Source organism: Diceros bicornis, chromosome 18 (assembly GCF_020826845.1).
Source record: "Diceros bicornis minor isolate mBicDic1 chromosome 18, mDicBic1.mat.cur, whole genome shotgun sequence".
Classification (NCBI taxonomy): domain Eukaryota; kingdom Metazoa; phylum Chordata; class Mammalia; order Perissodactyla; family Rhinocerotidae; genus Diceros; species Diceros bicornis.
The window spans coordinates 54,122,061-54,136,582 of NC_080757.1; the positions used below are offsets into that span (position 1 = coordinate 54,122,061).

The 14,522-nt window shown below is 59.3% G+C and overlaps 1 protein-coding gene across 3 annotated transcripts in view; it reads right to left on the reverse strand.

Moving 5' to 3' along the window:
- The window catches only part of SDK2 (sidekick cell adhesion molecule 2), a 266,842-nt gene that overhangs the window by 35,534 nt on the left and 216,786 nt on the right, over positions 1–14,522 (reverse strand). For 2 of the 3 annotated variants that reach the window (XM_058561480.1, XM_058561478.1), the window contains exons 23-34: positions 13,602–13,711; positions 13,340–13,490; positions 10,523–10,760; positions 9,652–9,767; positions 8,795–8,984; positions 7,301–7,399; positions 6,153–6,347; positions 4,960–5,161; positions 4,030–4,133; positions 3,425–3,495; positions 1,756–1,891; positions 162–218 (exon numbers count right to left, since the gene is read on the reverse strand). In XM_058561480.1, the coding sequence (XP_058417463.1) occupies positions 162–218; positions 1,756–1,891; positions 3,425–3,495; positions 4,030–4,133; positions 4,960–5,161; positions 6,153–6,347; positions 7,301–7,399; positions 8,795–8,984; positions 9,652–9,767; positions 10,523–10,760; positions 13,340–13,490; positions 13,602–13,711 (1,669 nt within the window). The remainder of the gene's footprint in view (positions 1–161; positions 219–1,755; positions 1,892–3,424; positions 3,496–4,029; positions 4,134–4,959; positions 5,162–6,152; positions 6,348–7,300; positions 7,400–8,794; positions 8,985–9,651; positions 9,768–10,522; positions 10,761–13,339; positions 13,491–13,601; positions 13,712–14,522) is intronic. The other variant, XM_058561479.1, reaches the window with a different exon arrangement.

Here is a 14,522-nt window from a genome sequence, read left to right on the forward strand (position 1 = left end):
TTGTGTGTTTTGGGAAAGTCACGTGTGCTGAGTGGTCCCATTCTTCAAGCAGCCTGAGGTGGGCGCACCACTCAGCCCGTGGTCAGGCATCCTCAGAGGCCCACTCCCCATCCCTGTGGAAGGCGTGGCCTGATTTGGGGCCGCCATGCAAGGAGACTTACTGTCCAGCTCGTAGTGCGTGAGGCTGGGCCGGCTCAGGTTCCGCATGGAGTACATGGCTATGGGGTGGGGGGCGGAGGGGGCCAGAGGGAGACAGCAGACAGAGGAGGTTAGTATACACACCTCGGCTCCACAGAGACCCTGATGAAGGGGGTGGGATGGGAGAGAGGGGGCCTGGCAACACACAAGCAGAGGGAAGGAGTTTCCAGATCCTGACGGTGAGTTAGGGGCCAGGATGGGAGTCAGGGGGTCACAGTGCTGGCCCCCTCACCCAGTGTGCACTGGCCCGAGGTCACGGGGTACCATGGGCCCCTCGGAGCCCAGCATCCCTGGGGGCAGCTCTGGGGGCCCCTCCAGGCCCCACTGGCTCCCTGGACGAAGGCGGAGCTCCTGAGAACCACCATGAAATAGTGGTGTCGTTAACGTCCTCCTGTGAACCAGAACCCACTTTAGTACCAGGAAATACGAGTCTACTACACACGGGCAATGTAAGATCACAACCAGGAGCACACGTCTGCAAAAAGACAAAAAATAAAAATAACGCAGGCTGTCGGCTCAGCCTCCCTTCCGAGTTTTTCTATTAACACTCCTTTGCTACGCCTTCAGTCATTTTGTTGTCTGCTAACACTCGCTAGTAGACAAGGCACAAAAGGTTTAAGAGGAAAAACCAAGACGGAGAGGATCTTCAACTGCTCCTCCTCTCCTGCTAGTCTCCGTCCGTGTGAGCAGTCCCACCGCCCACCTGGGGACCCTTCTCCCACCTGCCTCCCTGACCCTCCCGGGGCCAGTGGTGGAGCCCACAGCAGGTCAGCTCCCACGCTGGCCCTCGATTCCATGCCAGGCTGCTACCCTAGCTTCAACCTCACGCTCTTGCCTACAGTACTGCATTAGCCTCTAACCGGCCTCCCTGACTCTCGACCCCATCCAGCCATCACCTCGACGCCACCAAAGTGCAGCCACATCATTCCTTACTTATGACTCTCCCCGGGGGATTCCCACCTGGCTTCTGGCTCTCTCCTTCCTGCCACAGACGCATGCTGGATTCTGAGGACCCCAGGGCAGGACAGTGATCTCCCTGAAGAACCAGAAGGGGCCAGACCACAGCCTCTGGGATGTGCCCGGGTCTGGCTTTTGGTCCTCCTTCCCACCTCAGGCCCTTTGCATGTGCTGGGCTCTCCCCTTCCCTTTGGACTGGCTGACTTGGAATCATTCACCAGTGTCAGCACCACGGCCATCCCCCAGGGAAGCCTTTTCTGAGCCCAGTTTAGACTCTCTGGAATACGTCCTTCACAGCTGTTACGACAAGTCTTAGACACCTATTTCTGGGTTTACTTCTAGAGCGCCTGGCTCCTCCCTCAGCCGGCAAACTCCCACAAGGCAGGGGACCTGTCTGTCTTGTTCACAGTGCGCCCTCAGTGTCTGGGGGCACGCAGAAGGTGCTCGCGAAATACTCGCTCAGGGACCGACAGGGACGGGGGTGAGAGGCACAGGCCGGGGAGGGTGGCAGGGTTTCAGGTTAGAGGGTTTCCAGGAAGCTGAGCGCTTCAGGGCAGGGAGGCGAGCGTGCCGGCCCCACCCTGCGCGGACGTCACTCACAGGTCAGCTCCGCCCACTTGGCCCCGGGGTGGTTGATGCCGCGCAGCGTGAAGCCCCTCAGCCCGTCGTAGAGCAGCTCCCGGTACCGGATCCGGAAGCCCAGGAGGATGCCGTTGACCTTGTCCTCCGGTGGTGGCTGCAGGGAACGGAGTGGGGCGTGGGGAGGGGCCGGGAGCACCGCTGCTGCCCCCTTCCACTCTGCTCCGGCCTCCCTCCCCACCCTGCCTCCTGCCGCCACAGAGCAGGGACTGAGTCTCCACCAGGAAAAGAAATCAAAATGACACTGAGCATTTTTAATTTACAAAGCATTTCCAACGATATTATTTCATTCCTGCAGCCTTCCCTGTGAGGCCAGGAAGGACAGGAATCACCAGGCCATCCCCACTGAACAGAGCAGGAAAGTGAGGCTCAGAGATGGTAAGGTACTTGCCCAAGGTCACACAGCATCGTTGGGGCCCCAGGAGAACTCTGGCTCTTCTCAGGGAGCCAGTCCTTGCCTAGGAACTCCCTCATGCGATCACCAGCCTCCCTCGGCCTGCTGATCCCTCTTCCTACCACCTGGCCAATATTTCCTGGCGTTTCCTGTGAGCCAGCTCCTCTCCCTGCTCGTCTGCATGGAGAAGGGCGAGTGCACCTGGCTGCCTGCACTGCCCCCCTCCGCCTTTATCCTTCTCTTCTTGCTGTCTGCTCCCTTCCACGGCTGAGCTGGAGAGCAGGCTTCAGGAGAAGAGGGAAGCTACTTTTTATGATGCCTCTTTTAAAAGACCTGCTGAGATGGCTCAGCCTTTTATTAGCTCCTTAATTGCATCCCTGGCTGCTGCTGGCACCTCCCTGCCCCCTTCGCCACCACGGCCCCAGTCTGCTCCAGCCTCGTCCTGGCGCCCAGCTGCACTAGGTTATTTTCATTGTGAGGGCTGCAGCTAGGGGAAGGGCCTGAGGGGCGTGTCCTTCCTTGTTTTCTCTTCAAGGGCTTTCCCTTCAGGGGGCTACAGATGGGCGAAGGTTGGTGCCTGCCCCTCTGACCTGAGAAGTGGAGACAGGAGTTCACCGCTTTGGGACCTGTGTGGGTGACCTGCGAGCCCAAAGGCTGGCCTTCGGAGGGCACAAGAGGGTCCCGCGGGCAATCTCGGGCAGCCTGGTCTCTGAGATGCATGCCCTGCCTCAGGCCATGGCAGGGCAACAGAGAGCGGGCAGCTGGGCAGGAGTGGAGGAAGGGGGTCCCCCGTACCTGGACAATGGGCTCCTGCTCATGGTGACGGGATGGTAGCCCCGTCCGGGCGCAGGTCAGGCGCCCACACCTGTGTTCGGTCTCTCTATCAGGAAGCCCTTTGCTGACAGTGGGGCTGGGTTTCCTGGAGACTCTGGGGCCCTGAAAGCCCTGAGCACTTTTCTGTCCCAGGATTCAGCCGACCGAAGGGCACAAAGCCGGGTCCTGCCACTTACTAGCTTTGAGACCTGGGTCATTTGCCTCACCTCTCTGAGTCTGGGTCCTCACCTGCAGAAGGGTGTAGGGGCACCTGACTGATCTGATTGGAGCATGGAGCAAGGGGCATGCAGGTGTCTGTGCGTGTGCACAATGTTCCTGGTGGGCTGTTCGCTCCCTGTCTCAGCACAGAGCTTGTCTGAGGCCTCGTGGGACACGGGCCCCGCCCTGCCTGCCGGGCCGTACCTGCCATCGGATCAGCACGGAGGTGGTGGTGTGGGGTGTCACCGAGATGATGGTGGGCGCTTCGTCGGGGGCTAGGGAGAGAGGTAGACAGGTGAGCTCTGGGGGCCAGGGCTTAGGCCCCCTGGAGGCCACAGGGACCAGATTCTGCACACACTGCACTGCGGGCAGCTCTAGCTCGTCACCCTCCATCCCCATCACCCCAACTTGTGCAGAACAAAGGGCCAGTGTGGAGGGAGACAGGGGGGGACCCTGACCCCAGCCCAAACCCAAGGGTCCAGAGCCTTGTCCTCTCTGTCTCTAGAGCCAGAGGCCTCGCACGCTGCTGCTGAGGCTCCCCACTCCCCTCCACTGGTTTTCTGGAGTCGGCCACGAGCTTGGGGGACATCAGAGAAGAGACACACTAGAATGCCAGGCTGAGTGTGGGTGCCCGAGCCCGTGGTGGAGGCCTCTCTGGCTCAAACCTCCTTGGGACTCTGCCCAGGGAGGCAGACAAAAGGTCCAGCAGGCCCGATACCCCTCCATCTTTGGAGGCCCCTCCCCCCAGAAGAGTGCTCAGGAAGTGCCCAGAGGGCCAAGAGAAAGAGACCCAAGTGGGGGACACTGACCGGCCTGCAGGGTGGTCAGCGGTTCCGACTCCTCGCTGAACTCACTGTCCCCAATGTCATTGGTCGCCTTCACTCGGAACTTGTAGGATGTGAAGGGCTTGAGCCTATGGGTGGATTGAGTTCAATGAATGGAGGTATCCCCATAATGGCGTTGCCCACCATCTCTGCTCGGGGAAAGGGGGGCGAGGATGCTGACACAGATAGGAACATCGAGTCTCAGAGAGAAAGTCTGCTACAATGGGGCCAAACAGGAGCTAGGCCCCTAGACCAAGCCAGCTTGGGGTGTGGCCTCACCTTTAGCTCCAATTATAAGCCACAGGTCCTCAAGAGGAAATGTCCACGTATTTCCTACCTTGGAGGAACGTGCAGCTACGAGAGCACCAACAGCACCCTCTCTGAACAAGCTCCTCCCCCAAGAACTGCCATCCTTGTCTTGAATTTAATAAATTCAGGAAGGGTCGTGGTTCTCAAGGGTTGACCAGCCCTTCATCTCTATAAGCCTCATTTCCTCCCCAGGCAAATGTCTTCCTTTTTGATTTATTGGGGGTGGAGGTGGGGTGAGGAGGAAAGTATTGCTCAAAACTCTCGGTCATGTCAACTGGAATATATAAAATATGACCCACTAGGAATTAAATTGAAGCCAGAATCCCCTATTAAAGATGGAGAGCGAAATGCGCCTGGCTGGGCGGAATCGCTAATGAAGGACGGCAAGCGCTCCGCTAAGGGGGGCTTCTGGGCTCCAGAAATAGGTAATTAAGAGGCAGCCCTAACAGGGCTCCAGAGAGATGGGGAGGGAGGTTAGGACGGAGCTGGAGGGGATGTGAGTGGACAGGAGGGCTTCTGGGTGAGGGGAGCTGAGGAAGAGGTTTGGGGGTGGGCAGGCTGTCGGGCCGGGAAGGGTGGGGCGGAGACGCTGGCAGAAGGGCTCACCTGTCCACAACGAAGGCCGAGGCGTTGTGGCTCACGGACGTGGAGTGCAGCGCCCACCTGCCGCTGGGCAGCTCGCGGGTCTGGACGGTATAGTAGCGCACGGGGGACAGGCCGTCGCTCCCCGGCTCCCAGGACAGCAGCACGCTGCGCGCCTTCACGTCCTCCTGCTGCACCACTGGCTTGCTGGGGGGCTGTGGGCGGTCTGGGAGGAGGCGGAGGGGGGAGAGCAGGTGAGCCAGTGGTGGAGGAGGGTGAGCTTCCTCAAGGAAGGAAAGGGGGTGCTCGGGGCTCAGGCCTGAGCCCCCTGCCCATCCACTTCCACGCACCAGATCCTGGGAATTGACATCTCTTGAGGGCAGCCCCAACCAGGACTGGCAGAAAGGAGGTAGGAACACCCCAGCTCCCTGCCCCTGCCTGCCACAGTGTGAGATGGGACCCGTGATGCCCCTGACTGGGCAGGACGGAGCCCACTTTCCCTCTGTGGGGCTCTGTCTCATGCCCACATGCTTGGCTTCTTTCCCCCTGCCCCACACCCTCCTCAGGGCTTCTCAGCACTTTGGCATTGGGGGCGAGGATTCTTTGTTCTGGGTTGTCCTGTGCATTGAAGGATGCTTGGCAGCATCCCTGGCTCTACCCACTAGATGCAGTAGCACCTCCCTCCTAGCTATGACAACCAAAATGTCTCCAGACATTGCCCAATGTCCCCTGGGGGGCAAAGCAGCCCCCGGTTGAGAACCACTGTCCTACTGGCTTTTCCTGCGAACTTCGTCTAATAAATCACCTTCACAGGAATCCGGGTCTCAGGCCTGCTTCTGGGGAACCCAACCTCGGGCGAGGTGCCAGCTCAGGGCAGCAGGGCAGTGGCAGCCGGGGCTCCAGGCTGCAGCCCCATCCTCCACCCATCTGGCCCTGGTCTTTGTCAAGGGGAAGGAAGCTGGTCTCACCCACCTGCCCTTCAGAAAACCAGGAACTGGGGCAGAGCAGCTTCCTTGGGAGCTCCCAGCTCAGCTCTGGAAGTCTACTAGAGCCCTCGCTGACCTCGACATCAGAGATTTGAGCCCACTGCAGACCAGGGCAATGTGACTCTTAACTAGCTGATCCCCGGCCATCCATGAGGAGAGGGTCTGAGCACCTGGGTTGGCTGGGGCCCCCTTGGCTGCCCCCCAGGGCTCCGCAGCCCCCGTGGCAGTCACCTCTCTTCTCGGTGGTCACCACCAAGGCCTCGGCGGCCTCTCCCCAGCCCTTGCGGGTCTGGGCCGTGATGCGGAACAGGTAGACAGACTCGGGCTTGAGGCCGGTGGCTGTGTACTGGCGGGCGCTAGGCGCGAGCACCTCCACCGTGGCAGTGTTGGCCGTGGTGGCGTTGAGCCGGTGTGTGATCTGGTAAGCTGTGGGGAAGGAAGGAAAGGGGACGCGCTGGGAAGGAGGGCAGGCTGCCCCCAGAAAGGGTCATTCCTTCCTCGGCTACCACATGTCTGCACGTGGGCCACCTGGGCTGTGGTTCGTCTGCTTGAAGCCCTCTGGCTCACCCTTGTGTCCTCAGCTGCCCTTGGGGAATGTGACTGGGGCGGGGCACGGAAAGGTGCTCTGTACAGGGTGTCTGTGACCCCCATAACAGCCCCAAGTGAGGAAACTGAGGCCCAGAGAGGCCAGACCACCTGCTAGGAAGTGAGCGAGCTGGAATTCCAGCCCAGGTCTTTGTAAGTCCACAGTGCTTGCCCTTCCCTGTCTCCACTTTGCCTTCACAGGCGGGGCATCCATCTGGGGCAGGCGTTGCAGGAGGCCAGGACTGAGAGCCCTGGACCAGGCACAGGTCGTCCAGTCCTCCATTTTACAGGTGAGGGAGCTGAGGCCGTGGAGGGAAGCCGACTTACCCAAGTTCACACACCGTGCGTCTTCTCCTGTGAGGCTGTGTGTATTGTGCATGTGTTAGGGGAGGAACCTTGAATATGAAATGACGCTTCTGATCGCAGCATCCCTCCCTGTGCCTGAGGTCCTGTTTCCCACCTGTGAGCACAGCTGTGTTGAGCTGGCCAGTGCGCCCTCACCTGGCCACACTTAGGAACAGCAGCCAAGGTTTACCAGGTGGCCAGTCGGCTTGCGGCATTGGGGGGCACAAAGTTAACCAACAGTCCTTAAGGCACCTGAGCTCTGACCTTGTCCTCCAGCTGATAACCTTAAAGACTGAGATTTCTAGTGGGAGAAATAAGACTCAGAATCCTTCTTGAGGAGATGTGGACACTTCCTGGCCTAGTCTCCCTCCAGCCAACGCTGAATTAGCATCCTTTACACCTTATACCTCCTCCTTCTTCCTGCCGCCAGGACACAGGTAGAGGCTTACCAAGGATGATGCCGTTGGGGGCAGCGGGGGGCTGCCAGATCAGGCGCACCGATGTGGTCCTCACCTCTGGAAACAGGATGCCCATGGGCGGTCCTGGGACTGGAGGGGACAAAGGAGAAGCGGGTGGCAGTGTGGTTGCTGCTCAGCCCCGAGCCCAGTCCAGCTCAGCAGAGCAGCACGGTGGGCTCAGCCCAGCTCAGCGCACTTTGTGGAGTGCCGCTCTGTGCCTGGCACCGTGTCCTAACGCAGGACGTGAAGATGCTGTGAGTGTGGTTTCTGCCCTCAAAATCGGCATTATTTGGTAGGAACTGGAAGGGACCAAGCCTCCAGCTCCCTTTAGCTCAGTGTCTGTGAACATGTGCACATGTATGTACGTGCAGGGCTGCCCTCAGAAATGGGCGAGGGAACCCTGTCCTGGGTCTGTGCTTTAGACGGTCACTCTTGACTTCCTTCCCGCAATGGGGTGAGGTGGCCGTGGGGCAAGGGGACGTGCCTGCCCTGAGCCCGCACCACCCCTTTTTCTAGACCCAGCTCTGGAATCCTGGGTCTGGAATTTCCTGCCCAGAACGCCCCACGCATGCTTCCAGGGCCTGCACGGGGCTGTTCCCAGGCCCACCCTCCTGAGGGTGGACTTGCATCTCTGGACTGACAGATGGCCAAGGGGTGGCTGTTTTGGGCATGGTGATGGAGACTGAATGACATGGGCCAGAGGAGAGGGTGGGAAGAGACCAGAGGAGGGGGTGGGGACGGCTGTGGGGGCAACTCTTTGTGTGCTGCCTCATTCCAACACAGAATGCCAGAAAGTCTGAGGTTTCTAAACTTGAACTTGGCCTTCCAGGTCATTATGAGGGTATATTTGTCAAGGCAGGAGGATAGAACATATTTAATTTAACAGATCATTAGCTTGATTTATAACTTTGATTATAGACATATGGTGTTTGGGTTTCCTTTTGCACTCTTGTCCGAACCCCACAAAAGTTTGTGGTGGGCAGTATGTGAGTGTGTGTGGGGGCTGGGGGGGGGGCGCAAAGGACCAGCCTTTGACAGGAGCTTTGCTGCAGAGATGAAGGCCTGCAGCCCAGCTGGCGTCACTCTTTTGCAAACAGGACCAGGAGGCTCGTGCCCAGGAACAATCAAGCTTTTCCTTTGCACAGACCTTTACTTAAACTGAACCTGCCCCAGGCGAACAAGAAATCAAAACAGGTGCAAAGTCTCTATTCTGTACGTTTGACCCAGAGAGAGGGCAAGAGACCGGATCAGATGTCGGACTGCCCTTGCATTGTCACTTCTGCTTCAGGGATGCGCCGTCTGTAATTAGCATCCCCTTGCAGTGGGGACGGGACTGAGGTGGCCCTCGGTGACCTGCCTCCTACAGGAGAAGCCTGAGGCCATGGTTCCTTCTGGGGCAGAGCGTGACCCCCGAGGGGCAGGGCTGGGCAGACAGGAGGAAGGGCAGCTCCCAGTCTTCCCAGGCTGGCAGGGATTCGAACTCACCATCATCCAGCGTCCGCTCCAGGACGGGAGGGTGGCTGAGGCTGCCGTCCCCAACGCGTGTGAAGGCCAGCACCTGGACCTCGTAGAGCACGTACTTGCCCAGGCCTGTGAGCTGGGCGCTGCGGGACGAGTTCCCTTCCACCAGCCAGGACCGGGGCTGGGAGTCTGAGTCCTTCTCCTTATACATCACCTGACAGAGCCCAGCACAGGGGTGAGGGCCTCGGGCCTGGGGCCAGCACCTCTCCCAAGTCCCATCCCCAGGAGCGAGGTGGGCGGGGATGGAGCAGGCAGATGGGATCCTTGGAGTGGCTTGGCCCTAAGGGGCCATGGGGTAACTGTGGAGCTGGTGTTCCAGGAGGGGGACACAAGATCACTCAGCGATGGAGCTGAAATTTCCTTAGAGAGCATCCAGGTAATAAAACAGGCTCAGGGAGGGAGTGTGACTTGCTCAAGGTCACACAGCCAGTAGTGGCAGAGCCAGGAGGTCAAGCCACATCTCCTGACCTCCAGGCCATGGCTGGATCACACGGCTACGCACAGCTTTGGGAGGATCTAGAAGATAATGGAAACTGAAGCTGGGCCCATGGGAGCTGAGAGTGAGGCTTGGGCAGCCAGCGTGGCCTCCTGGGGGAGGTGGAGCTGCCCCAAGGACCCTGGCCCTCCTCAGAAGCATCCCACCCCTGAGGGAGGACTCCCTGGTTGCCATGGTGACCGATGGACGGACGCCATGCAGATCCCCTGTGTCCACTACAGAAGGCAGACATGTGGGCCCCAGGGGTCACGAGGACAGGGCATCTCGGGTGGGGAGGCCGGTTTAGTGGCTCCAGCCCCCTCCCGTGCTCGGACCCGGGACGCACCTTGTAGCCCAGCACAAGCCCGTTGCGGTCGGCCTCAGGGATTTCGTTCCAGCGCACCAGCATGCTGCTGGAGGTGGTGGCCAGCGCGGACACGTTGGTGGGGCCAGAGGACGGGACTGAGGGAGAAAGGGAGCGGAGAGAAGGAGCTCAGGACCCAAGGTCGACCCTACAGTGGAAGGGAGTGGAGGGGGACCTGGGGAAGGACGCATGGCACAGACAGTCCCCAAAGAGCAAATTATCCTGCCGTGATTCCTTTTGGCTCTGGAATGTGACAGACGCTGTTTCTGGTTTCAGATTCGCCTCCCGGTTATCCTCTGCTCGGGCTAAGTTGGATTGAGCCTGCATTTCCACCAGTGCACCAGTTGGGGGGCAGGGACCTGTCGTTTAAAAGGTGCCAGGAAAAAGCCCCAGAGCCGGGAGCCACATGTGCTCAAATGAGGCTGGGGGCTCATATTCTGTGGGTGAGCCCTTGCCAGGCCCCCATGAGCTGCTGGTTGCGTTTCTGGAATGTTCTGAGAGCTAACCCCACCCCCTCCCCCACCTCAGGCTCTCTCAGGCACCACTGGGTGTCAGGATTAAAGGTGAGGGCACAGAGGTGGGGACCCCTCACCCCCCAACTTTGGGAGCAGTGGGACAGCTGCAGATAAGGATCAGGTGCAGGGAGAGGCAGCAACACGCAAGGTGCTCGGCCGGGACACGGAGCAGAAACAGTAAAACGAGCCCTGGCTGTTTTTGAACACCTGCACCAGCTTTTGTGCCCTTGGAAGGCCCTGCAGGTGGAGAGGCACAGGCGGGGTGGGGGCAGTGGCAGGGTGGCCACCCCAATACAGGCCTCGGGAAGTCACGGCAGGCTGGCTCGAGGGGGCAGTACCTGACTCCCGGGTCCTGCCCATCACCGTCTGGCTCCAGGGCCCGCTCCCGATGGCGTTGAAGGCCTGGACCTGGACGCGGTACTCGGTCCATTCCTCCAGGTCCTCGATGGTGTACTCGCGCTCCACGCGGTCCTGCACCACGTGGCTCAGCGTCTTGCCGTGGCCGTCTGCCCGGCTGTATTTGATCTTGTAGCCCACCGACTCGGGGTTCCCGTTGTACTCCATCTCCGGGAGAGGCTGTAGGAGGGCAGGGGGGGCGCAACTGCTGTGAGGCCTGGGCCACCCTGTGTCAGAACTACCTGGCTTGTGCCCCCTCTGCCAGGGAGCCTTCAGGATTACCGAGCCCGCTGTCCAACCTGTCTGTGCCCCTGTGAGGCGCTGTCACCCTGGGCGTGGCTTAGGTTGTGTGACTCTGTGTTTCTTATGGCCCCATCTCCCTGTCTCTACTCGTCAGGCTCAGAGGAGAGGTGGTATCTATTCTTTATTGTGCACTCCACGAACTTTCTACCCTGCCAGGGGAGTTGGACATAGCAAGGAGACCCCTAAGTCTGTCTGTCCAACTGCTGATGAGCACAGCACTTCGGTCCTGGCTATCTCGACCACTTAACTCCCTCACTCAGGCTGCCAACACACATTTATTTAATTGCCTACAACACGCCTGGTCTCAGCTCGTGCCTGCCTTGGAGAAGCAAGCAAGGGAAGATGGCATCCCAAGTATGGATGGGGCACCGGTCACTGTCGGGAAGTCCTTCCTTCCAGCAAACTTCAGTCTCTCTTGCTGCATTTTCAGCCTCTTTCTTCTTCTTTGAGTCTCAGAGAAGAGAAAAGACAAATTCCTTTCCTGGGCTCTATGAGGAGGCTGGTGGGGCTATGGTCGCTGGCTCAGGTCACCTGGTGGATGAACCTGGGCAGTGTGAATAGGCAGTGGACGTGTGTGCACGTTGGGGAAGCCTGTGATCTGAAGCAGGTGTGAGCTGCGGGCCGGGCCCTCAGATTCTCCTCTGAAGGTGGCAAAGCTGGAGCTGGGGCACCCTTGACCCTCACTTGCCCCCCATTCTGCTTCCCCAGGGGCTCCACAGAGCCCTCGGTCCACAGGCTTCCACATTCTCACCTACTTCCTCCCGCTCCTCTCCTTCTGCCTCTGCCTCACTCCCCACATACCCACTCCCTCCCGCCAGCCCGCTCCTCCAGACACTCGGTGAAGCCGAGCAGAGCTCATTAAGACAGCGATCGATGGGCCCAGAGTTTGAGATGGACCTTGAGCACACGCTCCCTCACCTGCCGAGGAAGGGGCCGGGCCGGGCACCATTAAGTGGGACTGGAGGTGCCGGGGCCCTGCACAGCACAGCAAAGGCCTTTTTATTCCCCCTCCAGCTCCCTCTGGGTACTCGACTCTTTAGCCTCTTAGTATTTGAAAGCCTTAAAGTGAGATGCGGGAGGGGAGCGGGGCCCGGGAGAGAAGGGGCAGAGAGGCCAGCGGCAATAGAAGGCTGCAAGGGCCTGGGGCGTCCGCCCGCTGTGCCTGAGGCCTCTGGGCTGGGCGGAAAGACAGCTCTACTCAGTGCCAGCCACCCTGGGAGGGGATCATAACGAATAACTGACATTTGTCCAGGGCTGAGGGTGCCGTTAGCTCCTTTTATCAGGCTGTCCACATACGTGAAACGGAGTAATGGCTTTCCAGGAAACCCTGGCCCACAGAGTGGTGTTTTCCAAGTTGTGTTTTTTGCAACTAGTGAGAGATCTTGTATGGAAACAAAAAAGAGTGGTGTGGCCAGATGGGCTGGTGAAGGAGAGTCAGGCAGGCTCTTCCCAAAGCCAGTGCTCCGGGATTTTCCAAGGAGCGGGCTGTGTGGGGCTGTTCCCCACGTTTATTTGTCTAAGAACTCCTGCGTGCTCCGAGCACATCTTGGCTTGCTGCTTTGTGGGATCCAGGCTGGGAAATGCTGTCCCAGAGGAAGGCCCGGGGGAGAAATGTTCTCTCCTGTTCCCCAGAGGATGGGACGGCAGTGGGCTCAGTGGTTAGGGCTGTGGATTTTGGGAGCCAGACTCCCCGGGATGGGAATCTGAGCTCTGCTCTTAACTAGGGGGTGTGGGAAGATGCGGGGGACTTGGGCCAGTTATTTGACCTCTCTTTGCCTCAGTTTGCTCATCTGTAAAGTGGGGGCCAGGATCACTGCTGTCACAGGCTTGTGGAGAGCGTTCAAGGCCTGCCTTGGAATAAAGCACTCAGAACAGCGCCTAGCGGGAGAGGAAGCCCTCAGCACGGTAGAACTGCCCCTCGTGCAGGGTCACCGGGGGTCACAGCCCTCAACGTGCAACCCTGATCTGTGGGGACGGTCTGAGAGCCTAACAGCCCCTCCCTCACCTCCCCCTCCACCCCAGAAGCAACCCCTCACTCTCTGACTTGGTGGAACAACTTGCCTCTGATCCCAGACCCACCTTTGGGAGCTGTGTGTCTGTTGGTGAGTACTTAACCTCTCTGAGCCTCAATTTTCTTAGCTGTAAACTGGGATAATAATGTGTCCTTTGCAGGGTTACTGGGAGGATTAAATGGAAGAAAAAAATAAAGTGCTTGGCACATGGCAATGCTCAATGAATAGTGCTTTCTAGCTCCTTCTCCTCACATGGGCATTTGTCCATTTGGCTAAGACTGATTATCAGGCGCCTTACCAGGTGCTAGGTGTAAAGAAGGAGAAGGGAGCCGTGGGTATGCCAGTGGATGTCCCCTTTGATGTGGCCCCTTGGAGGCAGTGACACCTTTGCAGGGTGGAGAGGACCAAGGAGACATCCCCCCGCTGCCCTCATGAGAGCCTCACCATCCAGCGGAGCCACAGGCTGGTCTCACTGGCTGTGCGCAGGGTCACATTGGCCGGGGCCATGTCAGGGGGCGCCTGGAGGGTCTGGATCTTTCTAGAAGGCTGGCTGGGTGGGCTGGTGCCCACGATGTTCACCTGGCGCATGCGGAAGCTGGGGTGGGGGAAGGGTTGAGCAAGATGGTGAGGGCAGGAACCCAGGGCCAAAGCCCGTCCCAGTCCAAGCAGCCCCCTCCCCTTCCTGCCCCGAGTCCAGCCCCGTTACCTGTAGTAGGTGAAGGGATTGAGGTCGGGCACCTCCATGGAGCGGGCGTCGGGCTCGTTGGTGAGCTGATGGATCAGCAGCCACTCCTCTCCCTCCCCGACCACGCCCACCTGGAAAAGGGGGGACCCTTAGACCCGTCCAGCCCGCGGGGCTGAGATGGGGGCCCCAGCCCCTAGGAGGCACAGCCCTGCCCAGAAAAGGTCTTGATTCAAACCCCAGGGCTCACCAGAGGGCACCAATGGGGCCACCATCTTTCCAGGCCCTTAAACATGACTTAGAGTGTGACCCCGGGCCCTCCTGCATCAGATTCTCATGGAATGCTTGCTATAAACCCACTCCTGGGCCCTGCCCTACACTGAGCCGGTCAGAACCCGTGGGGGTGGTGCCCAGGAATCTGTAAATTTAGTAAGCTTCCCAGGTGATCCTCCTGGACACCCCAGTGCTGCTTTTTTTTTTTTTTTTCTTGTGAGGAAGATCAGCCCTGAGCTAACATCTGCCCATCCTCCTCTTTTTGCTGAGGAAGACTGGCCCTGGGCTAACATCCGTGTCCATCTTCCTGCACTTTATATGGGACGCCGCCACAGCATGGCCTGACAAGTGGTGTGTCGGTGCGCGCCCGGGATCCGAACCCCGGGCCGCCGCAGTGGAGCGCGTGCACTTACCCGCTACGCCACCGGGCTGGCCCCCCGAGGTGCTTCTAAAAACCCAGCTAAATCAGAATAGGCATTTCTGGGAGTGGGACCTAGGCGTTGGGACTTCTGAACACGCCCCTGTGTAGCCAAAGCTGAGCACCGTGGTTTAAAGGGCTGCAGGCAGCAGCTGGTTATCTTTCTGGGACAGCCAGTCACTGCCCGACCCGAGGGGATTGGGGTGCGTGTGTGTGTGCGCATGTGTGTATGTGAGAGAGGGAGAGAGTGTGTG